Genomic DNA, 25880 nt, shown 5'->3' with positions numbered 1-25880 from the left:
TCTAAACACAAGGGTGTGGTACCTGCTGTCATCCATAAGGAGGCGGTGCTGGACAAGTGATGGATAAAGCAGCTTCTTGTCGCCGGATGAGGTGGCTCTCACCTGTAATCCAAGCTACCTGGAGGCTGAGGCTGGAGGATTGCTTGAGCTCAGGAGCTCTGAGCTGCAGTGGACTATGTTGACGGGGTCCACACGTCAGTATAGATATGGTGTTCCTGGGGAGTCTTGGAGCACCAGGTCTCCTAAGGAGGGGTGAACCGGCCCAGGTCGGGAACGGAGCAGGTCAAATCCCCGTACTGCTCAGTAGTGGGATCGCCTGTGAATAGATACTACTGTTCAGCCTGAGTGACACAGTGAGACCCAGTCTTTTTATACTGGTCAACACACTGGTTTCTCACCAACATCGGTATTTTAGCATCACACAGCTGCTTCAACACTCCTTCCAGTTATTGTTTCATCAAAAACCTCCAAAAAGCAGCTGAGATTTGTGCTCAACACCGCCTCCTTCTGGAGAGCAGCGGACACTACATCAACCTTGTGCAACTTAAAAACTTCACACCTTCTGGAAAATTCAACTGATAAAATCGTCTCAGTAAAATAACCAGCAAGCAGATATGTTATCATTCATTTGTCGCACATTAATATAAGTTAGTTAAAGTTCAGGACTCGTTGTAGCTTTTCTCCAGCCCAAATATGATTCTAAACACAAGGGTGTGGTACCTGCTGTCATCCAGAAGGAGGCGGTGCTGGACAAGTGATGGATAAAGCAGCTTCTTGTCGCCGGATGAGGTGGCTCTCACCTGTAATCCAAGCTACCTGGAGGCTGAGGCTGGAGGATTGCTTGAGCTCAGGAGCTCTGAGCTGCAGTGGACTATGTTGAACGGGGGTCCACACTACGTTCAGTATAGATATGGTGTTCCTGGGGGAGTCTTGGAGCACCAGGTCTCCTAAGGAGGGGTGAACCGGCCCAGGTCGGGAACGGAGCAGGTCAAATCCCCCGTACTGCTCAGTAGTGGGATCGCCCCTGTGAATAGATACTACAGTTCAGCCTGAGTGACACAGTGAGACCCAGTCTTTTTATACTGGTCAACACACTAGTTTCTCACCAACATCGGTATTTTAGCATCACACAGCTGCTTCAACACTCCTTCCAGTTATTGTTTCATCAAAAACCTCCAAAAAGCAGCTGAGATTTGTGCTCAACACCGCCTCCTTCTGGAGAGCAGCGGACACTACATCAACCTTGTGCAACTTAAAAACTTCACACCTTCTGGAAAATTCAACTGATAAAATCGTCTCAGTAAAATAACCAGCAAGCAGATATGTTATCATTCATTTGTCGCACATTAATATAAGTTAGTTAAAGTTCAGGACTCGTTGTAGCTTTTCTCCAGCCCAAATATGATTCTAAACACAAGGGTGTGGTACCTGCTGTCATCCAGAAGGAGGCGGTGCTGGACAAGTGATGGATAAAGCAGCTTCTTGTCGCCGGATGAGGTGGCTCTCACCTGTAATCCAAGCTACCTGGAGGCTGAGGCTGGAGGATTGCTTGAGCTCAGGAGCTCTGAGCTGCAGTGGACTATGTTGAACGGGGGTCCACACTACGTTCAGTATAGATATGGTGTTCCTGGGGGAGTCTTGGAGCACCAGGTCTCCTAAGGAGGGGTGAACCGGCCCAGGTCGGGAACGGAGCAGGTCAAATCCCCCGTACTGCTCAGTAGTGGGATCGCCCCTGTGAATAGATACTACAGTTCAGCCTGAGTGACACAGTGAGACCCAGTCTTTTTATACTGGTCAACACACTGGTTTCTCACCAACATCGGTATTTTAGCATCACACAGCTGCTTCAACACTCCTTCCAGTTATTGTTTCATCAAAAACCTCCAAAAAGCAGCTGAGATTTGTGCTCAACACCGCCTCCTTCTGGAGAGCAGCGGACACTACATCAACCTTGTGCAACTTAAAAACTTCACACCTTCTGGAAAATTCAACTGATAAAATCGTCTCAGTAAAATAACCAGCAAGCAGATATGTTATCATTCATTTGCACATTAATATAAGTTAGTTAAAGTTCAGGACTTGTAGCTTTTCTCCAGCCCAAATATGATTCTAAACACAAGGGTGTGGTACCTGCTGTCATCCAGAAGGAGGCGGTGCTGGACAAGTGATGGATAAAGCAGCTTCTGGATGAGGTGGCTCTCACCTGTAATCCAAGCTACCTGGAGGCTGAGGCTGGAGGATTGCTTGAGCTCAGGAGCTCTGAGCTGCAGTGGACTATGTTGAACGGGGTCCACACTACGTTCAGTATAGATATGGTGTTCCTGGGGAGTCTTGGAGCACCAGGTCTCCTAAGGAGGGTGAACCGGCCCAGGTCGGAACGGAGCAGGTCAAATCCCGTACTGCTCAGTAGTGGGATCGCCCTGTGAATAGATACTACAGTTCAGCCTGAGTGACACAGTGAGACCCAGTCTTTTTATACTGGTCAACACACTAGTTTCTCACCAACATCGGTATTTTAGCATCACACAGCTGCTTCAACACTCCTTCCAGTTATTGTTTCATCAAAAACCTCCAAAAAGCAGCTGAGATTTGTGCTCAACACCGCCTCCTTCTGGAGAGCAGCGGACACTACATCAACCTTGTGCAACTTAAAAACTTCACACCTTCTGGAAAATTCAACTGATAAAATCGTCTCAGTAAAATAACCAGCAAGCAGATATGTTATCATTCATTTGTCGCACATTAATATAAGTTAGTTAAAGTTCAGGACTTGTAGCTTTTCTCCAGCCCAAATATGATTCTAAACACAAGGGTGTGGTACCTGCTGTCATCCAGAAGGAGGCGGTGCTGGACAAGTGATGGATAAAGCAGCTTCTTGTCGCCGGATGAGGTGGCTCTCACCTGTAATCCAAGCTACCTGGAGGCTGAGGCTGGAGGATTGCTTGAGCTCAGGAGCTCTGAGCTGCAGTGGACTATGTTGAACGGGGGTCCACACTACGTTCAGTATAGATATGGTGTTCCTGGGGGAGTCTTGGAGCACCAGGTCTCCTAAGGAGGGGTGAACCGGCCCAGGTCGGGAACGGAGCAGGTCAAATCCCCCGTACTGCTCAGTAGTGGGATCGCCCCTGTGAATAGATACTACAGTTCAGCCTGAGTGACACAGTGAGACCCAGTCTTTTTATACTGGTCAACACACTAGTTTCTCACCAACATCGGTATTTTAGCATCACACAGCTGCTTCAACACTCCTTCCAGTTATTGTTTCATCAAAAACCTCCAAAAAGCAGCTGAGATTTGTGCTCAACACCGCCTCCTTCTGGAGAGCAGCGGACACTACATCAACCTTGTGCAACTTAAAAACTTCACACCTTCTGGAAAATTCAACTGATAAAATCGTCTCAGTAAAATAACCAGCAAGCAGATATGTTATCATTCATTTGTCACACATTAATATAAGTTAGTTAAAGTTCAGGACTTGTAGCTTTTCTCCAGCCCAAATATGATTCTAAACACAAGGGTGTGGTACCTGCTGTCATCCAGAAGGAGGCGGTGCTGGACAAGTGATGGATAAAGCAGCTTCTTGTCGCCGGATGAGGTGGCTCTCACCTGTAATCCAAGCTACCTGGAGGCTGAGGCTGGAGGATTGCTTGAGCTCAGGAGCTCTGAGCTGCAGTGGACTATGTTGAACGGGGGTCCACACTAAGTTCAGTATAGATATGGTGTTCCTGGGGGAGTCTTGGAGCACCAGGTCTCCTAAGGAGGGGTGAACCGGCCCAGGTCGGGAACGGAGCAGGTCAAATCCCCCGTACTGCTCAGTAGTGGGATCGCCCCTGTGAATAGATACTACAGTTCAGCCTGAGTGACACAGTGAGACCCAGTCTTTTTATACTGGTCAACACACTGGTTTCTCACCAACATCGGTATTTTAGCATCACACAGCTGCTTCAACACTCCTTCCAGTTATTGTTTCATCAAAAACCTCCAAAAAGCAGCTGAGATTTGTGCTCAACACCGCCTCCTTCTGGAGAGCAGCGGACACTACATCAACCTTGTGCAACTTAAAAACTTCACACCTTCTGGAAAATTCAACTGATAAAATCGTCTCAGTAAAATAACCAGCAAGCAGATATGTTATCATTCATTTGTCACACATTAATATAAGTTAGTTAAAGTTCAGGACTCGTTGTAGCTTTTCTCCAGCCCAAATATGATTCTAAACACAAGGGTGTGGTACCTGCTGTCATCCAGAAGGAGGCGGTGCTGGACAAGTGATGGATAAAGCAGCTTCTTGTCGCCGGATGAGGTGGCTCTCACCTGTAATCCAAGCTACCTGGAGGCTGAGGCTGGAGGATTGATTGAGCTCAGGAGCTCTGAGCGGCAGTGGACTATGTTGAACGGGGGTCCACACTAAGTTCAGTATAGATATGGTGTTCCTGGGGGAGTCTTGGAGCACCAGGTCTCCTAAGGAGGGGTGAACCGGCCCAGGTCGGGAACGGAGCAGGTCAAATCCCCCGTACTGCTCAGTAGTGGGATCGCCCCTGTGAATAGATGCTACAGTTCAGCCTGAGTGACACAGTGAGACCCAGTCTTTTTATACTGGTCAACACACTAGTTTCTCACCAACATCGGTATTTTAGCATCACACAGCTGCTTGAACACTTACTCAAGTTTCTTGTTTCATCAAAAAACAGCTCGAACTCTTCTCCAACACCGCCTCCTTCTGGAGGACACTACATCAGACACTACATCAAGATAGTGGAACCTCAAGTCTCCCTCTCTGTGATTAACCAATTTTTACGTTTCAAAATACTAATTTTAAAGCAAAACAAGTCACAAAGAGATTGTTAGAGCAATGTACTGTGGTGGGCAGGCAGTGAGGTAATCCAACATACACTGGGATATGTGATGGTCCACTCCATGCAGGTTCACCTTGCCTGTAAAATGTCCAAGCCTGTAAAATGTCCCCACTCTCATGAAAATCCATTAGATAAAAATATTCTTCTTCTGCTTCTTTTAATTTTTTCTGTCTAGTCACTTTATCTTTGGCATTTATTTTCTCACTACACTTTTATTGTATTACATTAAACTGTTCATATTTAAAAAGAGCTTCAACTCTGTAGTTTATGCTAAAGAATTGAGTTTTACACCAAGTAATGTACAGCCAGCCCACATCATGTTTGCAAACAAAAAAAACAAAACTGATAAAAAAACAACCTCTTTTTCACTGTTTTCCATTTTGCTGCTGTCTGCTAAGTTACCGAACACCTGACTCTCAGTGCTACCTCGTCAGATTTTCCTACCGTAGCACGGATAAATAGCTAAGTCTATCTGTCAGTGCTACCCGTCCAAAACTCCGACCGCCATGTTTACAGACAACTATAGTGGGTTGAGTTAATGTTAAATATATTGGATAACATTATTTGAGTGACGGGACTGAAGTGGAAGCTTAGGAGTTATGCTTAGCATAGCATTGGAACAATTTATATACATGCATGATATATATATATTCATCCATTTTCTGTTCACCCTTGTCCCTAATGGGGTCAGGAGGGTTGCTGGTGCCAATGTCCAGCTACGTTATGGGCGCCAGTGTGTCACAGGGCAACACAATTTATATATATATACTTTACTTTATATACTACTTTAGCCTTTTCTTTTTTTCATTAAGATAAGTAATAGACACAAAACAGTTTAAGTTAAATTTATTTCATAGCAATACAATTTAAAGCTCGTGATCCTCTGGGTGGTACAGTTCACTCATCAGTCGGTAGATGTATGATGGTGCGTGACCTCCAATGTTAGAGATGAACAGTGTGATGAGTTCTGGAGGAACGTAGTCAAACACCGGGCAGTGCACGTTGACCTTAGAGAGGATCTCACCTGAAACGTACACAATTAGCATGTTAACATTATATTCTACCAAAGATAAATGCTTAACTTGTAAAGTAAATTGGTGAGGGTGTACCTTCAGTGAAAGGGAGGACTTCATGTGGGGAGACAAATTTATGGAAAGTGTCCTCCTCGTTTGGGAACTAAGGAGAGAAAATATTTCTTTTATTATTTGTGTTTGAAAGATTTTTTTTTTTATTAGATGTTTGTTAACTAGTGTTGTCCTACCTGAGGCGATAGCTTGAACATGGGGGCACAGACAATTAGAGGTGTCGAGTGATGCTTGGCTGCTAAGGCGAGAGTGTGTGTCCCGTTCACAGCCCTCAAACCGCCGTTGGCTAGAACAGTCTGAGTTCCGATGATGACCTGCCAACCAGATCGTCAAAAAAAAGTTAAATTACACGGCCTGATCAAACCCTTAATATAGAGTGAGTCTTCTATGAAGATAAATACCTTATTGACCCGAGACATGACAGCAAATATTGCAGCGTCTGCAATCACCGTTGTTTCAATGCCAGCTTTGGATAAGTTGGTGGCCATTTCATGTCCCTGTTGAAAAGTGAAGGCTTTTCTTGAGAGTTCTTTTAGGTAAACCGTTGCTTTTCAAGCTCTTTTCCATGTACTTCATATACCTGACAGAAGGGGGCACATTCTGCAACGATGACATGAAACTTGCGTTTGCGTGCAGCGTCCCTCAGGAAAGCCTCCACTGTGCGGGAGCGCCCGATGGTCATAATGACCTCGTTGGAGTGGATGTGCTCCAGCGCCTGCATGGAGATATTATCTGTTGTTCCTTCTGCAAAAGGAAGAAAAAAAAATCAAAACAAAAAAGCTCTTTAAACTTGCAGACAAAAAAAATCATATTTTCTCCAGTTTCCTTGTTCCACTTTTCCCAAAGTGAAATTCAAGCATTTTCAAGCATTTCCAAGGTAAGTTTTGAAACTTTTACAGCACCACACTTTGGAGATAAAAACAATACATTATTGTATGATTATAACTTATTAATGTTAATCATTTTTGTGGTAGTATTCTACATTCTACAACAAGGACAAGGCAAAGAATTTCATTAGCTTTGTTTAATGTATAAAATATAAGAGGATCAATAAGTTACTGACTTATTAGGAATAATAGTTGTTACATTTAAACAATCCAAATAAATACTGTTTAAAGTAAATTACATTCCTAATCAACATAAATGCTTATAAACAGTATACAAAGAAAGTCACAAAAAATCTATAAAAAAATGTTTTTGCTATGTTTTCTAGTATTTAGCAAATAGAAATACGTTTGGGAATTCTAACTGACTTGAAACAAAATAAGTTTAGTCTGATTTAACTTTAGACAGTGAAAATATTTTTTTAAATTTTTTTATTAGGTCTATGAAAATATTTCAACTGTGAACAACGCTTTCCTACTGCAGGTTTTTAATCAAATGTTATATTGTACTTTATTACAAAAGACTGAATATCAAGCACTTTCAAGGACTTGATACAGAAATCAAGCACTTTCCAAATCCTGAAAACACCAAACTGAAATGGGAAAATTTTCAAGGATTCCAAGCACCCATACAAACCCGGATACAAATACAGACCCCTTCACCCTGCTGCCACTAAAAAAAACAACTGCATAAATACTGTGCAGTTCTGTGAAGACCGCAGAGATTTTTAAGGAACACCAGTGAGTAAGCAGCACTGTGGGTTTCAGCTGTGGGTAGTTCAGCTCTGTAAAACCAGCTCCACCATCTTACCCAGCTCAGTGAGAAGCTCGTTGATGGCCTCAATGACATTTGCTTTGAGGGGAGCAAAATGCTGCCTGAAGTTCTCCTCGCTGAGTCCTCCAGAGGTCAGCAGCTTGTGGAGGGACTCCTGCTGGTCTGCCTCTTCGCTGCTTCCTCGAGACCTGATGAGAAAATCTCAAAACAGTTTGACACCAGGGCATAGTTTTTTTAGTGGCTCTAGGGTGCCAAGCATATTTTGAAGTCGAACCTTTTTGCTAAAGTAGCACGTGGACTCTGATTCAAACCCTTTCATTACACTCAGCAGAATGAACATTGAGGAACAGTGCATCCATAAAAGGAAACACAAAGACAAAGTCGAGGCAAATCAGACTAAGCCATGCGAAAATTTTATTATTAGATTGTTAAAAATATTACATTTAAAAAAAAGTCGAGACTAACGTGGAAAGTCATCTTATGATTCAGAATTTTCTACAACTGCTTTTATCAGATGTTTCTCATATTCTACTAGGCTTTATCCAACATTGTTTAGTTATTTGCATGACAAGGTTTCAACCCACCATCAGCTCCCCTGGCTGCCAAACAAGCCCCACTCTTTATCTCATCTGTCCAAAAGAAATTATTCCAGAAATAGTGGTTACTTTAGATCCAATCTTGTTGCCATTTTCTCTTTAGAAAGAAGATACTTTCTCCTGGCAAGTTCTATTTATTTGTTATAACTTTTTCCAATTATTGTCTTAATATTTAAACTTTACATGGTCTGAAATGCAGGTATTGGGGTTTTTGCTAATACTCTAAGTACTAAATTTGGAATGATGGTTATTAATGTTTAAGCAAGTTTTAGTTCCTATTTTTCTTTTCTCTTTAATCCTACTTAAGCGGTTAGTGGTACTTAGTTTGTCCACAAGCTTTCCATTTTGACTTTGACAAAATATTCACTATATTAAATTAAGAATTTGACTAAATATCTAGAAAATCTAGTAGAACTTGATGAACAAACGATCATATGCTCTGATTCATAAAATCTTAGAATTGAGGATTTATTTTTCTTTTATCATTACTATATATGGAAAAATACTCATTTCACAGTGATGTTATAAGTTGAGATATTTGATGTGCTACAAATAGCGTGTTTTCCTTAATGTTGTCTTTTTGTCTTGCCTTCCCAGGGAATGGATTAGGAACATATCTGACTCCACAGCTGTCTGTCCTCACCTGGCATACTCCTCTCTGATGATCTTCAGGACCCTCCTGATCATGTTACCCACTGTGGTCTCTGACGGCTGGGCGGCCGTCATTCTCCTCCCTTCTTTCCGTATTATTTCCATCAGATCACCTAAAGGCAGCAATCAACAAAAAACGTTTTTATATAAGTAGAAGTTGTTTCTATATTGTTGCGTTAATTACACCTCCATCCTAAATTGCCCCTTTTCATTTTGCTATTACAGCATTGTAAAGAAATTATTACTTATTAGTTTTTTAACTAGAGTATTTATAAAAAAATATAGCTAAAATGTCGCTAAATTTAGCAAACGTACACCCATAAGAAACCATGATGTAACTCCCCCAATTTCAATGATTGCACAGATGTTACAACAGATGTCTGGCATGTTCACAAATAATAACAAACTACACACACACACTACAACAACAACAATAGAACCAATTTCACAGTAATTTAGTCCTCTGCATTATTATTACCAGAGGTTGTCAAAATAAATTAAGTGAGGATAAGAACCTGCGCTACTCCACCGAGCCTGAGCTGTAATCTTGCGAAGCAGTGCGGTCGTTTCTCGGGCAGTCTCCGCTGAGCCCCGCAGAGGTCCTGCCCCGCTACCCCCGCGCTTCAGGTCGGACAGAAAGGCTTCAACCCGCTCAGTCAGGTCGGTTTCTTTGTCGGGGCCCGGCATTTTTGTTTTCCAAATCAACGAACCGTCAAAAAAGAAGACGGCAAATTTCTACTGTTAAATGTTGACCGGGAAGTACTCGTAGAGAACATCCGGTGTTGTAGCGAAAAAAGCGCTCCGTCTGTTTCCCTTTATTACAGTGCTTGTTTTCACCAACCGACTAAAGCAAATATTGTTTGTTTCCCACTATAGTGAGCTTTATTTTGATATTTGCACATTCTGCTATTATAGACCAGCTGAGCAACAGTCTCAAGGTGGCATGCTTTCTTCAATGGCTGCCATTAAATAACCCGTATGCCCTGTTTAAAAGTAAGTACATAAATATATTCTTAATAGTAGTAAAATCTCAAAGTCTACTGGCAATTTTGTTTCATTTTCACATATTTATTGGAAATGAAATGAGTTGCAAAATTAACAGACTGTTCTTTTCACAGCAGGGGGCGCTGTTTTGGGTACAACACCGAGTGGCGAAGAGAAACTGATAGGTGGGCTACCTTCAAGGAACTGTGTCCTCCCAGGAGCAATAGAGGTCGTTATCTAAAGTGATTTTTCCATCCATCCATCCATTTTCTTACACCCTTCTCCCTAGTGGGGTCGGGAGTCCATTTTGACTTTGACAAAATATTCACTATATTAAATTAAGAATTTGACAAAATTCTTAATTTAATATAAGAATTTTGTCAAATTCTTCAGCATCCTTCCTGGCACGAGCACCGGGAGGGATGCTGGTGCCTATTTAAAGCTCTTAAGTGATTTTTAAATAACTTTACTGATGTTATTCATGCACCAATTAAACAGTTTTTTTCTCTCCCAATTCAGTTTTATTCCAGAAAAACTCATATTTAGATATTCATATTTCCTTTTTTATTTGACATTTATTTATACAGGTGGTCTCATTGGGATTCAAGACCTCATTTACAAGAGACCTTTTCTGATCCAAACAAAAAGAAAACTCAGACGGTTTAATTTCCAAACCGAAATTAAACACATGCAACTAACTAGCTAACACCACAGCAGCCGCTCAAGTGTATTTTAGGCTTATAAAAGTGATCAAATAATAGTAGTAAGCATGTTTTTAGATTTTGAATATCTAAAAGAAAAATAATGACAAAAAAGTATAATGTATGGCTGACAGGACTAAGGTGCTCAGGTAAGTAATAAGCAGGATGTACCTTCTCTAAATTGCCACAGTTATAGCCTTTACACACATGATCTTTAATGACAATCAACACTAATATGGGATTATCCTCCTGTCTGCAGCTATAACACCTTCAATGTTTCTGGAACAAAACAGGACATGTCTGAAAAATCTGCAGATTGGGCTAGAAGAACATTTGTAAAATGATCCATCTGTGCTGTAATTAATTAAAAAGTTCTATTAGGTCGAGGTCCGTGCAGACAAGAAAAACATCCTTGAGATCAAATTACTCATTAACAAACTTCAAATTAAATTATCAAAAATATTTTCTCAGCACTCTGAATCCCCACACTTCAACTGAAGTAGAAAGCCTAACCTCTGAAATACAAACCCACACTATGATCCTCCCTCCACTAAATTTTACTCTTGGCACAATAATAAGAGGCGGGTAATGTCCTCCTGGCAGCTGTGGCCTCCATCTACCAACTTAAAAGTTTGCTTCTTGAAGGAAACATGTTTTAAGAATACCTGCAAGTGTTCATTTGGTCTAGGTTTTATTGGTGTAGGTTTTATTAGTCATTTTATTGGTTGAAATTTGGCTCAAATATATATATATAAACCCTAAACCACTTTCTGAAACAAAACTTTATTTTTTCCCCCTCAAAAATATAGATTCAACTACAAAATAACTCATGTAAATCCATCCAATATTTTATTGAATAAAAGCCCAACACAAATTTACAAAATTTACCAGTCAACATAAAAATTGACTGCGCTCCATGCGCATGTTCATTGTTAAAAATGTACCAGGACAGCCCTCAACATTTTCTGTCAAAAGAAAAAAAAAAAAAAAAAAAACACTAGTATCTGAAACCACCCATATTCAAATATTTGAATGAAAATAGGAACACTGGATGGATCAGCAGGTTCTGGTACAGGGAGGTGATGTGCTGTAACTTGGAGTTGCTAGTTTAAAGCAAAAGGGTGCACGTTTGGGTAATTGTTCAATTCTTGTCACAGTCACCAACAACTGCATTTTGACAAGAAAGATTGCATAAATACATTGAAGAGGGGAAAGAGGAATTGCTTGAATTTAAGAATATTGGTTCCTCGATACTTTTAATGGATGTTCAAAAACAAAAGAATACCTGAACATGCAAAAATTTTAAGAGAATTTATAATTGAGAACATTAATCTGAAAACTCGACTCCCACCCACCTTGCAAAATAAAAAGATACGAGTAGAAGCAACTAGGTGGTAATTACAATATGAAAACAAACTAAATTTAGCTACCGAACATATATGTAGTTTAAGTGACAACACAGAAGTTCAGTGGTTCCAATTGTCTTAATGGAACACACCATGTTTCTTAAAGCCTTCACTTAATAAAAAGATGTTTAGTTTATGTGGCCTTGTAAATAATGTGTACATTAACAAAAGGGCAGACATTCACTTGTGGCACATCCACTCAAACAGAGCTCAGAAATAAAAAGAAACCAACTTTTCAAAGGGTTGAGGAAAAAAAAAAAAATCCATCTTATTCATGAAGCTGTAACATTCAAACCAGTGTAGAAAGAAATGTCTCTCTCCCATGTTTGACAAAGCATTTCTCCCTACAGGGTTTTCATGTTTCCAACAAGTAGATAAATCTTATTTTCCTGGAAAGATGGATCCTCTCAGAGCTTTGAAAACTAGATGTTGAGCCCCCTAAACCCCGCTTGTTTTGTTGAAGCTAGTCCAAGGAGGGTGGATGCTGGGATGTGTTTGCTGACTGGGAGGCAGCGTCCCTCGAGGGAAGAAGCCGGATGAGTCGATCTACTCGATCAGCTTCTTTGCCTTGAAGAAGCGCCGCAGGTAGAAGACCTGCCATGTGGCCAGGCCGATGAGACAACACATGGAGAATATACTGAAGTACAACACGCGTGTGTTTGTAGACTCTGTGGAGAAATTAAAAACGCTAGTATTATTGGACAGTAAGAAATTCTTGCTATCCCTGCAATGAATTAAAAACCATCTAGTTTTTAGATTAGGCATCAGCAGCCTTTTCAGTTCAAAGAGCAATTCCTGCCCAATAAGAGAACATTTGTTTAAAGGCATAAAACTTTCTTAAACTTTGCCAAAAAGGGATTTAGTTTCACAAATATACACTGCGTTAAACTTAGTTTTACTGTGAAAATTGATTAATTGTATTTCTATTTTTAGATTTTTTTTTAAAAAAGTTTACTTTTAAGAATTCTCTCCTCTCAATCCTTTTCATTCTTTTGAAAACTGTAAAAAAGCAGTCAGTCAACTTCAAAACAACTAAATCACAAACTGTAATTATGAAGTAGCTGACTTAAAAAAACGAATAGGCTCAATCTGCTAGAAAAGGTCTATGACGAGAAGTTTTAAAACCTTCCTTTATTAGAAACATTGTACATAAATAAGCATGTTCATTTTACATATTATGCAATTATGCAAAAGTATGAATCTGTGTAAGTACTGTGTTGGCGTACCATTGGTATCCCGCATTTCCTCTTCTCTCTTCTTCATGTAAGCAAAGTCATTGACGATGGACTCAGACAGATCTTCCAGTCGCCTGAGCTCAACCTCCAGAGGCTTCAGTTTTTCCACCTTTGCAATCTGGAGGGACAAGAACATAGAGAAACAGAAAGCTTATAAAACTTCGAAATAAAATGTTGGCATTCCAAAATAAAGTGGAACACAAAACATTTGAAATTGTTGAAGGCTCAGCCCAGCAGGTGTCACTCTTGAGCTAAAAATCACAAATGGAACAAATATTTGCCAGGTTTTCCCTTTCACTTAGATTTGAACACCAACATTATTGAAACAGTGCCTGAAAAGGGAGATTTTGATCATGAACAAAACAGCAGTTCTGAAAGGTTTAGAAAATTAAAGACTAATATTCAAATTTCAAACAAAAAAAACCTACACTAATTATAAAACTAACTCAAGTAAGATCTGTTAATAGATGTAAATTATATATACTTTCAACTTAATTTGATGAAGTTCTGAGCCTTCTCTTCCTGTTGGAAACATCTAAAATATTCACAATAAAGACACGGTAATAATTATTGCTGAATCTCACTTGGGAATATGATAAGAACGTCTCGATTCCTTCGAAGCAAGGCAATGAATTGAGGAGTGGCACAAAACCTTTATTTGGACTATATATGGACTTTCCTTCCCTTCCCATTCATCTGAGGGATTACTGAGCACAATTTGATGCCAGACAACACTAACCCTGGATGGTTTAAAGTAAAACCCTTAAAATTCAGATATCAAAACTTGAGGAATCAAAGATTCTAATCTTGGGATCCCCTACTTATATCAACTATATGCTTCATGACAGATTACAACCTTTATTCTACCAGTTTCTTTCTGTAAATGATTGAGACAGCTGTTATAACAGATTTATCAGAGTAGAGATCAGGGGGAACGTTGACCGGAAATGTTTATGGAAAACCATACTTTTACATGCAGATATTATCATAAGTCAACAAATCTCGCAAAACATTCTAGGAATGCCCCCACACTCTGTGCTGATACACACGTGGGTTATCATGAAACATTAAATATTTGTTGCTTTGGAGAAAGGAACAGCTCATTCAGACACTCAGCTCGGTGTACAAAAATTCCCAACGTTGTGTTCAAACATTACAATGACCTACATCAGAACACTCCGTGCTCGGATGAGTGATGGGCACTGAAGCTACTGTTGGGGGCAAAGTTTGAGAAAAATCTTAATAAAGTTCCTGAGTTATAAAAGGGCAAAATGGTCACGTAGCGTTTCCATTTCCGGAAGACTTGATCTAAGTAACATGAAAAGATCAAAAGCTTATCAGATCTGGCAGGGCAAACATTTTATTCACCTGACTGAAGATATAAAATTAACCATGTTCATTTCTAAAAGAATGAACATGGTAAAGCCCTTTTTCCCCACCTTAATGAGCTAAATTAGTCAAACAGCCTTTGAAATCAATGAAATCCTGCGCAGTCAGAAAGCAAGAGTTGATAATCAGGAGGAAACAGGAAAAAAAGTTTCACAGCACAGATTGTGCCTGCTAAACAGACAGCATTGTGTAACAACATTTTTTTTCTCTTTCAAGTACACCCTCCTGACACACGGAACAGGTTGCAAATTTATTCAAGTATTATGTAAGTTAATACATGCGTAACGCCAGCTCCGCCCTTTCTCCAACAGACAGGAATGCCCTCTTCAAGTTCAACTGTGAATATCCACCGACGCGCCGTTCCGCTGAACAGTATGTAATGTTTGCACAACATGTGTGGGCAGAGAAAGGCGATTCTCAGCCACGAGCAATGTGTTTTTTTCCTTTTTGAATCCATTAAGAATCACCTGACGCAGACGGATCCTAAAACAGCAGATTCACACTTTTATGTAAAGTCCATATTCAGTATTTTTGGCATCGCACAATTTTAATTGTTATATTTTTTTGCTGTTTCTTAAAAATGCTATTTTCACAATGTTGACAAAAGACACCCACGCTACTGTTTGAACAAAGAAAGCAAACTAACTTTTACACTCCTTTCAAAATGCCTCCGTCTTTCTATTAATTTTTAACTCAACTAGTTTGATTAAATGAGAGTTGAACACAGCATTAAAATCTTAGTAGAAATATTCACACTGGCATATTTCAAACATATTTGGGAGTAAAAATCCCAGCTGTAAGAGTACCGGAAGCGTATGCAAGACACTTTATCTACAATTTGGATCGTGTTTATTTGACATCAGGAAGCACAGATTTCAGTCTCCTGACACTTTACCTCTTCGTAGTTTTTGGCCTCGACACCATGCTTCATGTCCAGATTGACCAGCTGGTCAGGCACTCTTCCTGTTCCTGTGGATTTTCACAGAATTGAAATTAAACATTGTGATAGCTTATTTTGCAAAGGACAATTAACGTTCTGTAACAGTAAACTAAAAAAAAAAAGTTTGATTTATCAGAACGTTTGAGAATTTAAATATGTCAAAAATGTCTCCAGATTATTACAAATAATATGAGATTCACAATATAACACAGTATTTTGATTAGATTCCTCTGATAACTTTAATTGCTTTACGATTTTGCTTACCCATGGGTGATTTGCTTTCAAAGCAAACCTCAAACATGTCATAGTCCTCTGTGGTGAAGGCAAACTTTCCTTTTGTTGCATCTTCCTTCGAGTAAAGAGTGTGGCTGGAAGAGTCAGTGATCTACAAAGTTACAACGACATACATTTAGACATATTCTGGCAGAACATAGCCTACAATTTTGTAGTAGTTTGAAAAATCCTTTTCAAATTATTTTCTATAAAAAAAATAACTATGGTGGTTATATGTGCATGTATATATAAATTTACCTGATTTAATATTGTAAATATAAATGTCACCATATTCATGTTTATATTGCATACATTTTCTACATTGTTTGCACTGTTGTCACTGACTTTAATCTCACTGTACCTGCGTACAGTGGCAAAGAAATTCTAAATCTAAATTTTTAATTTGATAAAAGATTGCAGTTTAACAGAACTGCGTGAATCTTTTAGGTTGTCTAACAACGTTCAGAACGCTCAACAATTTATTATGTATTTTGCAGCCTTCAACTTTCCCTTAGTGTTTTTAACATCCTCTGTAACATCCTCCGGTAATAGAATAAAATTCATCACATTCTGCAGATTCTGACTTTAACGAGTATTTAAGACTTTTTCAACTTTGGAAGCAACCAGCTGTTAACTTTGTTGCAGTCACATTTTTGATGTGTCAGCCTGCTGCCCCTTCGATTGTGGACTTGAATGGGTCATACCATAATGTGACACTTGAAATGGTTTGCAAACCACCATCTGGCACACCAAATGCATGACTGTGAGCATAAATTGTAATAAATAAAAAACGCATTCTGTTTAAACATATTCATTAACAACATGAAGAAACAGTCAAATAAAAAAATGTGGAGAAAGTTGTTCAGAATCAAAGCAGAAAATTAAGGATTATTCCAATTTATGTATTAAAGCTAAAAGACAAATATATCTTTTATTAAATTCATAAAGTACCTCCCAGAATATCCCATTTGCGTTTGTGTTTCCAGACTGACAAAAAAAACAACTTTTTGTTTTCAGCTATGATAAAAATAGATGGGAAAATAAAATAGACTTGTGGATATCATCAGTGATTTTTAGTTTTACAGCATACAAACCCGAAACTTGACAGCAGTTAACTTTGAAAATATATTTTTAGATTTTAGAAAACATAAAAAGTATGCAGATGCCATTATGGGCCATCCATATAAATAAAAAAAAACTTCCTCAGGCCTGGTTCATGAGAATATTACATACAAACTAAATCTGACGTGTATGTGTCTGAGCAGTCTGTAAGAGTGACGTGTAACAGCTACACCGCAGAGACTATGACGGGTACATAAATATTGTACATATAACTAAATAATACAGAGCAAACACTGACGATGGGATTTACGGCTGGCAGAGTAATCAGAGTTTATACAACAAGCAAATTAAACCAAAACCAATAAGTGAAAAAACATTGACAGAGCATTAGCTAGCTAGCTAGCTGACTGTAAAACCAGGAAGACGAGTTTTTTCGGGCCTACCTTAGCAGCAATGCTAACAACAGTTGTCACCGACTAAAGTCCTTCAACCCTTGAAACTAAACTTATAAGAATAAACTAGCCCCTTGTCTCACAGCTACGTCTATTTGCTACTGATATATAATAATTAAAGCCATTTTGGTTTAATGTAAACTGTGTTTTGGCGTCAACGGCCCCCGGTATGTGCTCACCTTCAGGTTAGTTTTTGTGTTCGCCTGCTCGCTGATTTCATACTCCCCCGTAACCAGGACGTCTTTATGGATCTCCTCTCGTAAGCATTTTCTAGAGTTGACCGGTAAAAAGAAAGAAATTGAAACGACGGATTCAATAAGAACCGGTAGCAGCAGTAACGCAGCAAATCGAGCCATGGCTACCATGAACCGACCGACCAACCAGCCCGTGCCAACCAACCAGCTTTACACCGAGCTCCGGCTCCCACAGGCGGACTCGCTGAGCGCAGCAGCGCCCCCCGCTGACTTGGAGGAAGAACTGCTATATAATGTTTTTAGATACAGTCTTAGGTAAGAAGGAGACTCGGTCTTTATCCCAGAGATTAACATATATTGGTACTAAATGTACCTTAAAATAAAAGTGAAAGAGCTTGTGAAGTTGGTAAGAGAGTCTCACTCATGTCCTGCATTTTTTTTAGCCCTTTATTAAATCTAAGGGCTCCACTCTTTGCACCACATTCAGTCATTTACCCATTCATACACAGATGGTGTTAGAGAAGAAGAGAGAGAGAAAAAATGTGTGTTACACTTACAGAGATAAAAACTATGTACAGTGCGAGCTATGAGAAGAAAAATAATCTTAAGTTATGACGAAACATTTGAAGAATGATCATGGAAGATTTCCACTTCAAACAGGCTCAATTTCTGTGGCAACACACAGGTATTATTACTGGAACCATTCTGAAGTAGGTTGAATTCTCTCAAAAATTACATCTATCAATCTGGAAAGGGTTACATAGCCATTTGTAAGACTTTGGATCTTTGAATCCCTGTCAGAGCCGTTTTAAACAATGGAACATGTTGAACAGTGGTGAACCTTCGTAGGAGTTTCCAGGCTACTGAAACTACTCCAAAATGCACCATAGTACGTCAAAGACCTTAACTGCAATGAGTGTTCATATTTAATAGTGAGAAAGAGACTGAGCAAGAATTGCACCCACTGATGAATTAGTGTTTGCCAAAAAACAGGAGTTGAAACGGTAGCAAGTGTATATGAACCACTTGTGTTTTTCATTATCTCTGTTGTTTAACTTTTTTATTGCTGTTTATCTTAGAAAATTTAACAAGCCTGATATTCAGTGTTAAATGGCTGATGCCAAAACGTTTTCTTACAACTACAACAGGAAGTGTTACACCACAAATTCAGAACCACTTAAAACCGGAACGGTAGGAATAACATGTTCGGATTGCTTTAGTCCACATCTGTCTTCACACCTCATGTTCTTTATTTTGCAATCAAATTCCACTTTTGCTAACCTGTTGCATGGGTTCGAAATCATCTGAACTTCCTGTTTCCATGGCATTCCACTTATACAAACCCATTCAATGAATTAGAATATTATTGAAAAGCCTGTTTATTGTAGAAACGTAATCACTAAATGGAACCGATTTAATAGATTAATTACACACAGATGGATAGTGCCTATCCTTTATTTCTGTTATGATTTCTCACAACTAACATCAGAATATTGCATCAAACCAATAATACATATTATCTATTCATTTATCCATCCATCCATCCATCCATCCGTCCATCCATTTTCTGTATACCGTTGTTCCTAGTCAGTCGGTCAGGGTGCACAGGGCAAGTAAAACACATTATTTCTAAAAAATAAATAACTGGGTTTTTTTTTAGGAAAGATATGTTTAATAATTGCTTAAAGATTACATTTTCAAAAGGTACTTTTAATCTGAGAATCAAGACTCATTAGGACGTATATTGTAATCTGTTGAATCACTCTACATACAGACATTGGGTGCTTCGCTCTTGAAGAAAGACTGTTGTCTCTGAACACACCCTGTAATGCAGCATTTCCCAACTACGGTCCTCAAGACACTCTGTCCTGCAAGTCTTACATGCCTCAATGTTTTGACACAATGCAAATTGGTTGCGATCACCAAACCGCTGCAGAGCTTACACATCCATTATATGGATCGGAGCACAAAATCATCTGAAAACATTTATTACACATATACATATTTATCAATTTTGTGTAAAGATGAGCAAGAATAACTTTTTTTTTCTAAGCCATAGCAACACTACTGACTTGTTGGTCAGTCGTGACTAAATAAGCATATATAAGATACTTTACTTACCGTTAATCAAATAATTAATAAGAAGATCTCAGTGTCCATAATAAAGCTTGTAATTCTGGAGTACAATTATTATTAGTTATTATAGAATTTTCTTGAAAATCGTTATTTAAAATGTAAATATCTTTGGTTCCTTGACTGCAACTATTTACAAAATCAAATTTAGAAAATCTTGCTCTCTGTCCTTTTTCACAAAGATCATGCATAAGACAAGACAAAGAGCTTAAATGTGTCTAGTTGTATGTAATTATACTGAGTAGTGTTTTGATTTTTGTTTTAAAAATTACAATTTCCTGGTACTATATTACTAAATTTCATTTACAGATTACAACAATCAAATACTGCAAATTTAGTGGTGAAGCTGTGTAATTAGATTCTCCTCTTTTTTTATAGGATTTTTACCATTGACCTTAAAACATAAATCACAATTAATTGTGTGCGCTGCTGACTAAATTGTACGTCAGTGATCAGACTGCATCGTCACTGCCTGCAGTTTGTAACAGTGTGTTGTGATGCTCACATGCCTGAACACTCTCAAGGTGTTGCAATCCAATATCAGGTTCAAGCAGGTTACTGGAGAGCTGCAGAAAATGGTGAAAATAGTTACTTCAGATCTATGACCCATTTGATTCCTCCTAGTAAGATTTACTGTAATTACCAGTTAAAAGATGAAGCATTTCTACAGAATGATCGGATGGAGCAACACGACAACATGTACTGGAAGCTATTGTTTTAAAAATTTCTTATACGCCTGTGGGATTCCTCTGAGGAAACAATAATTTCCAGCAAAATTCTAGTGCAAGCCTTACATAAACCACAGAGCATTCTCAGTCTGGGCTTCCCAGCGTGTCTGAATGGCCATTTCCTGAGACTAATATTGAGTGGCAGTGTGTGGGAAGACTTGTGCAAACACATCATTTCGAGGCAGCGAGAACCACAGTCAATTGATCAACGGCTTTGATTTATTCTCCTGAATAACAGCAACGTTAAGATGATATCTCTTACTTTGTGTCAGAAACACTCAAAATTATGTTAATGATCACACAATAGTTTTATTGCAACATGTTTTTTTTTATTGCATAATATGTATTCCAGCCTGAAGAAATGGAGGCATCGTAAGCAGCGTTTGCTGGGATATTTTGAAAATCCCAAAACCCATTATTTTTCTGTCAGCAGCTCAGGGATTATACAATTGTGCACCCTATAGCTGTCCAGTTTCCAGGGAAACATCCTCGTTACTGATCCCATGAGACGCGACGAGGACATGCTGCCGAGAGGGGAGTCTGGCACTATAGGTGAACAGTAATTATTGGGTAGAGAAATCCCTCCAGTATTGCTGCTTAATGCGTCAAATAACCTCTAAGAATAGCACACAGCACACACTTCACTGGGCTATGGGGATTTTAGACTGGAAATACAATTCATAAAATATTTAAAATTTAGAGCAACTGGCTGTCATCATGCTCCAAGAACAATTTCAAATTTCTCAAATTGCAATCAAAAGCAGTGCGCTTTGTAATGAATCTGAGCTTACTGTTATCTACACAAATCTGAAAAATGTGATAAGAATTTGTATTCACACCTACAGACAACATTTTGGCATCTGATCTTTACAAAATAGCTATAACGTGTTAAAATGAAGCTGTCAGTGTTTGTTTGACTTGATTCTTTGCATCTTCATATTTTCAAATAACGTAATGATTTGTTAAATGCTCAGAGTTTAGGGTGTTGTTTTGTAATAATAAAGATTAAATAAAGATTCTCCACAACCTTTTACCTGAGCTTTTTTTTTTCTGCTGTCTTCTTCGTTCTTCATGCTGCTGTTTGTTCGCTAATGTCCTGTAACTAACCTCTAAAACCTTTACAGAACAGCAGTATGTGTACTAAGATTAAATCACATATATTCCCTAATTTGAGGAATTTGATGGGGGAGAATTAGAGATGCACATCTACTTTGCTGATTTTCATTCATAAAATGTTTTGGAAATCGGGTTGGACCTCCTCTTCGCAGTTATGACATTGTGCAAACCAATGCAACTTTTGTATTGGTTTGTCACATAAAATCCCAATAAATGACATCGAAGATTATGATTGTAAGTTGATGAAATATGAAAACCCTTTTTGCTGAATTTCAAGCGGAAAAAGTTTGAACATATTTATTGCGGTTTACGTGTGCATTTTGTTTACGTGAGACGGAACTTCTATGATTTATTCACCTTTTTATTGCCCTCTTGGCTTTGTGTCATGATTGCATGTCAGTTGGACTACTTCCTTAAAAGTGCATTCCTTCTGACGCAAGTTAGCACACACCCTTAAACCAGCTGCTGTCACTGCACGTACAAATAAAACGCAGACAAATTGTTTGAATTCAAGTCTAGAGCAAATCAGAAAATGAATTAGTCACGCACTACCTCAGGTGACCCGGTGGAATATGCTGCCTTGCAAGAGCGTTCAATGAAACTCTTTCACGTTTTGTTCTAACAGCAGACTTCACTGTGCTTTATTATGATGATATGTGGTGAACAGTACGAAAGGTTAATTGTGATGTGGACAAAAAAAAATGATGGAAGGTTTTGAGAGTGGTTTCAGCCCCATAATGTTGAGATGTTTTTCAGCAGGTTAGTGTTGGTGGGAAAATAGATGGAGTTAACAAAACACACTTTTGGCAAGGGACTTTATGTCCACTGCATCAGATCAACTTGTCCTGGTAAGGAATTTCAGCATGTCTCATATGAAGATTGATTACTCTCTACAAGAGCTGACTGAAGTAAAAAATGCAGGGCTGGATACCAATCACAAGTCTGATACATTCACATTTTTAGACGGCATTCTGACATGTTTCTGAAAAATGAAGTTACTTGGAGGCTGATCCTTCTTAATACAAAGCCAAGCCTAAATGAGCTTTTGTCATCTTGGCACGTAGGCGAACTCAGCTGTTTCATCATCACCACTCTCACAGAGGCAGGGATCTCTGTCTGTCTCCCTCCCTGCTATCCTCATATATACATCATTTTTCCTCCTCCAGCCTTGCCTTGGTGCGTATTGCTTTCCTCCTCTCCCTTTCTCTGTTATGCACTGCCTGGATCCTCCCCTGGGCTGAAGCACCGACGCAGGTTGGCGTCACAGTGGTCTAATTTTACTGCTGTTGATGCTGATGTTAAAAGAAGCAAAAGGCACCTGCTATTTCTGCTGCGACCCCCATATCCCCCTGCCTGGCAGAAGGGATATTAATAGAGTTATGTGGCACTGCATGGTCGCACATAGAGCCGAGGAAAAGGAGGTGCTGTTTCAATGTAAAAGACTACAGATTCAGCCAGAATTGGGCTGTTATGCAAGAGCACAAGGCTAGTGAAACAGGAAGTTCTGTCAAAACACAGGTTTACTAAAAGCTTTCTTAAAAGTGTTCTCCATGCATAAAGAAAAAGTTTTGCTTTGCAAATTTTAGACTCCTTCTCAGGTTATGCTAGGATCCGGCTTCAAGGTATGCATGATAAGAGAACAGCATGCTTTGTATCTTGGATTGTGTTGCACAAAAAGGGTGTGACCGCACTACAGACACGGTTCAAACGTCAGAGTTAGTTTCTTATTGTACGACAGTAGTTTTCCCTAACACACACACACACACACACACACACACGCACACACCCACCCACACGCACACACACACACACACACACAAGCACCTTCACGCACTACGCATTTCCTGAGAGAGCTCCATTGGGCAATCCCTCACTGAAACATTTTGTACATACGGATGTAAAGAAGAGAAGAGCAACGAGATAAAATTACAAGTAGGGATGAGAAAAGTTGGATGACAAACTTCTCGAGAAACAATGTTGCACAAAATAATTATTTTTCAAAACTGCAAACGAGGAAATAAATGTTCAGTCATTTGTTTCCCATCAGAAAACAGGAAGGATTAATTTGCATTTATATTCACGTAAGTTCAATATGTGTTTCAATGAGGTGCATGTGCCTGATTAAAAGTACCGTTTAAAAACAACCTTTAAGCTGGTATTAAACAAGCTTTTCATTAAGCCCACATTGTTTAAAAATGTATTGTTTGGGTATATTTTATTCTTAAATGTCAGGTTTTCATCAACTAAAAGTGGAAAATCAACATAATTTACAGAAAAAAATGGATCAGAAACATAGATCTGTATGTATGTAGTTTAAGTTGTTGAACTGAATTACTAAAAAATAAAAACTTTTCATTGAAATTCAGATCTAGTCTGTAGATCTAATTTCTAATGCTCCAATTCATTTACTAACACAATTGTGATTAATTATGCTTTTGTATACTTCATGAATTAAAAACTTATAGAGATCAATAGAGGGTTTTTTTCTATTTGTATAGCATACTTCAGCAACAAGGCAGCTCAAAGTGCCTTACATGATAGAAATATGTCACAAAAAATAAGCAAACAAACAAAAAGAAAGCATTACAGTGAACAAGAAAAGGGAAGCAACAACAGCCTGTAATCCAGAACTAAATAGGATTAATCTATTTTCCAGTTATTATTAAGTAAAGCCTGGATTTCAAGGAATTCAAAACTTAAATTAGAGGAGCAAACTAAATGCTGCTGCTCCATGTTCGGTTCTGGTTCTGGGGATGATTAGTGAACCAGACCTGATGGTACAACGACAGCAGATCTTTAATGTATTTTGGTGCTAAGCCATTCAGTTATCTATGAACTAACAAAAGTATTTTAAAGTCTATTCTTTGAGCCACATCGGAGCCAGTGCAAGAACTTTAATACTGGGATGATGTGTTATGTCTTCCTAGTTTTAGTGAGAATGCAAGCAGCAGCGTTCTGGATCAGTTGAAGCTGTCCGACTTACTTTTCAGGCAGAGCTGAACAATGTCTCCTTGTGAAGACACTGCCGCAGTAATCAATTCAACTAAAGACTAATGCACGGATGAGTTTCTCATGAACTATCAGTTCTTTAATCCTATAAATGTTCTTCAGGTAATAGAAGGCTGGCTTCGTAATTGTCTTTATGTATCTGCAGGTTCAGGTCTGAGACGATCCCTACAATTCTAAGTATGTTCATATAATTAACAGTGAAATCTTGAACACAGAAACCATGAAGGGCCTTCCAAAAGTATTCCTCCCTATTTAAGCTTTTCACTTATTGACAAGTGAAACTCGTCACACTTCATTGTGTTTTATCTGGATTTTTATGTGACAAAATCAAATAAATATAATATCATAATTGTGAAGTGGAAGGAAAACTAAATGTTTCTTTCAACACAGGAAGCACTGAATACACAGGATGGTGGCTAATAGTTGATGAGAACATTGATGGGTACAGGGCATTCCTTGGAAACTGGGACATTCCACTTACAGCAAGACAACCACTCCAAGCCAAGGATTCAGCCATAGGTAGCATACTGCAACATGATGTTACACAAAGATGAAGCCAGAGCTAAAATGGCTTGAGAACTTACAGCGTTTTGCACACACGCCCCCTTACACACACACAAATATGCTTTCAACTACACTACGTAACATAAGTTGTCAATAAAAATTAATCAAGTAGTTGTAAAAAATATCTAATAAAAAAAACTTTTAAAATGTTTTTTAAAAGGTGCTGTGCTGTAACTCGCCTTGTGCATCATGTTCAAACTGGTTTCACATGTAGCCTAAATCATTTCCAAGTACAAATTTTCTTCCTGTTTTATATTTCTACGGTTTTTTGCGCATTTGGATTTTTCATCACAACACCAGCAAGTAAAACCAGCATACGTTGTGGTTTGAACGTTTCTTTCAGATCCTCTTGCAATCTCTAAGCTTACTGTCTCTCAAAGAGATGTGAGAAACAACGCAGCCTCGATTGCGGTAGGAGTGCAGTAATTTTCCCCTTTCCAGTGGACATGCCAATTTCACTTCAGCGAGAGTACTGCGACAACGATTTTTGGCTTTTGGTGGAAAAATAAGGCGTACGAAACTGAGTAAACTGTGCAGAGCGGACAGTCTCTCTTCTGCTGACAGATTGCAACAGCGACTCCACATTGGTCTCTATATTTGGGCTCGGAAGTAAGACGTCACCGCGCAACGCTTGCAAATCAAAAAAATGGAAAAAACGCACTGACGTCAAATCCCTGACGTTTCGCCAGCCTTGACAACAGACGGAACAATAAATAGAGCTGGTAGAGGAGCAGGAAAAATACAGCTATTTCTATACGAGCGCATTTCGAACAGTTATATATATTTTAACTGACCCTGTTTTATAGAAATATGAAAGTTGAGAGTTAAAATTAGTCGGACAATTGAA

At 38.9% G+C, this 25880-nt stretch overlaps 2 protein-coding genes across 2 annotated transcripts; both read right to left on the bottom strand.

Annotated features, from left to right (window-relative positions):
* Positions 1 to 5686: 5686 nt before the first annotated feature.
* eif2b2 (eukaryotic translation initiation factor 2B, subunit 2 beta) lies at positions 5687 to 9631 on the bottom strand. Its single transcript, XM_044106967.1, has 8 exons — positions 9363 to 9631; positions 8840 to 8960; positions 7637 to 7788; positions 6522 to 6685; positions 6343 to 6438; positions 6118 to 6255; positions 5966 to 6032; positions 5687 to 5880 (listed from the first exon to the last, which is right to left on the bottom strand). The coding sequence occupies exons 1-8, from the start codon at positions 9532 to 9534 to the stop codon at positions 5723 to 5725; spliced, it is 1068 nt and encodes a 355-aa protein (XP_043962902.1). The 5' UTR covers positions 9535 to 9631; the 3' UTR covers positions 5687 to 5722.
* A 1728-nt stretch (positions 9632 to 11359) lies between these two features.
* On the bottom strand, positions 11360 to 17743 carry tmed10 (transmembrane p24 trafficking protein 10). The gene is made up of 5 exons (XM_044106968.1): positions 17469 to 17743; positions 15767 to 15887; positions 15458 to 15531; positions 13165 to 13291; positions 11360 to 12606 (listed from the first exon to the last, which is right to left on the bottom strand). Exons 1-5 carry the CDS (start codon positions 17652 to 17654, stop codon positions 12485 to 12487), a joined length of 630 nt encoding a protein of 209 aa, XP_043962903.1. The 5' UTR covers positions 17655 to 17743; the 3' UTR covers positions 11360 to 12484.
* Between the last annotated feature and the right edge of the window lie 8137 nt (positions 17744 to 25880).

Source organism: Gambusia affinis, linkage group LG22 (genome assembly GCF_019740435.1).
Source record: "Gambusia affinis linkage group LG22, SWU_Gaff_1.0, whole genome shotgun sequence".
NCBI classification, from domain to species: domain Eukaryota; kingdom Metazoa; phylum Chordata; class Actinopteri; order Cyprinodontiformes; family Poeciliidae; genus Gambusia; species Gambusia affinis.
The sequence above is the reverse complement of the archived record's forward strand: the minus strand, read 5'-3'. Positions and strand labels throughout refer to the sequence as shown.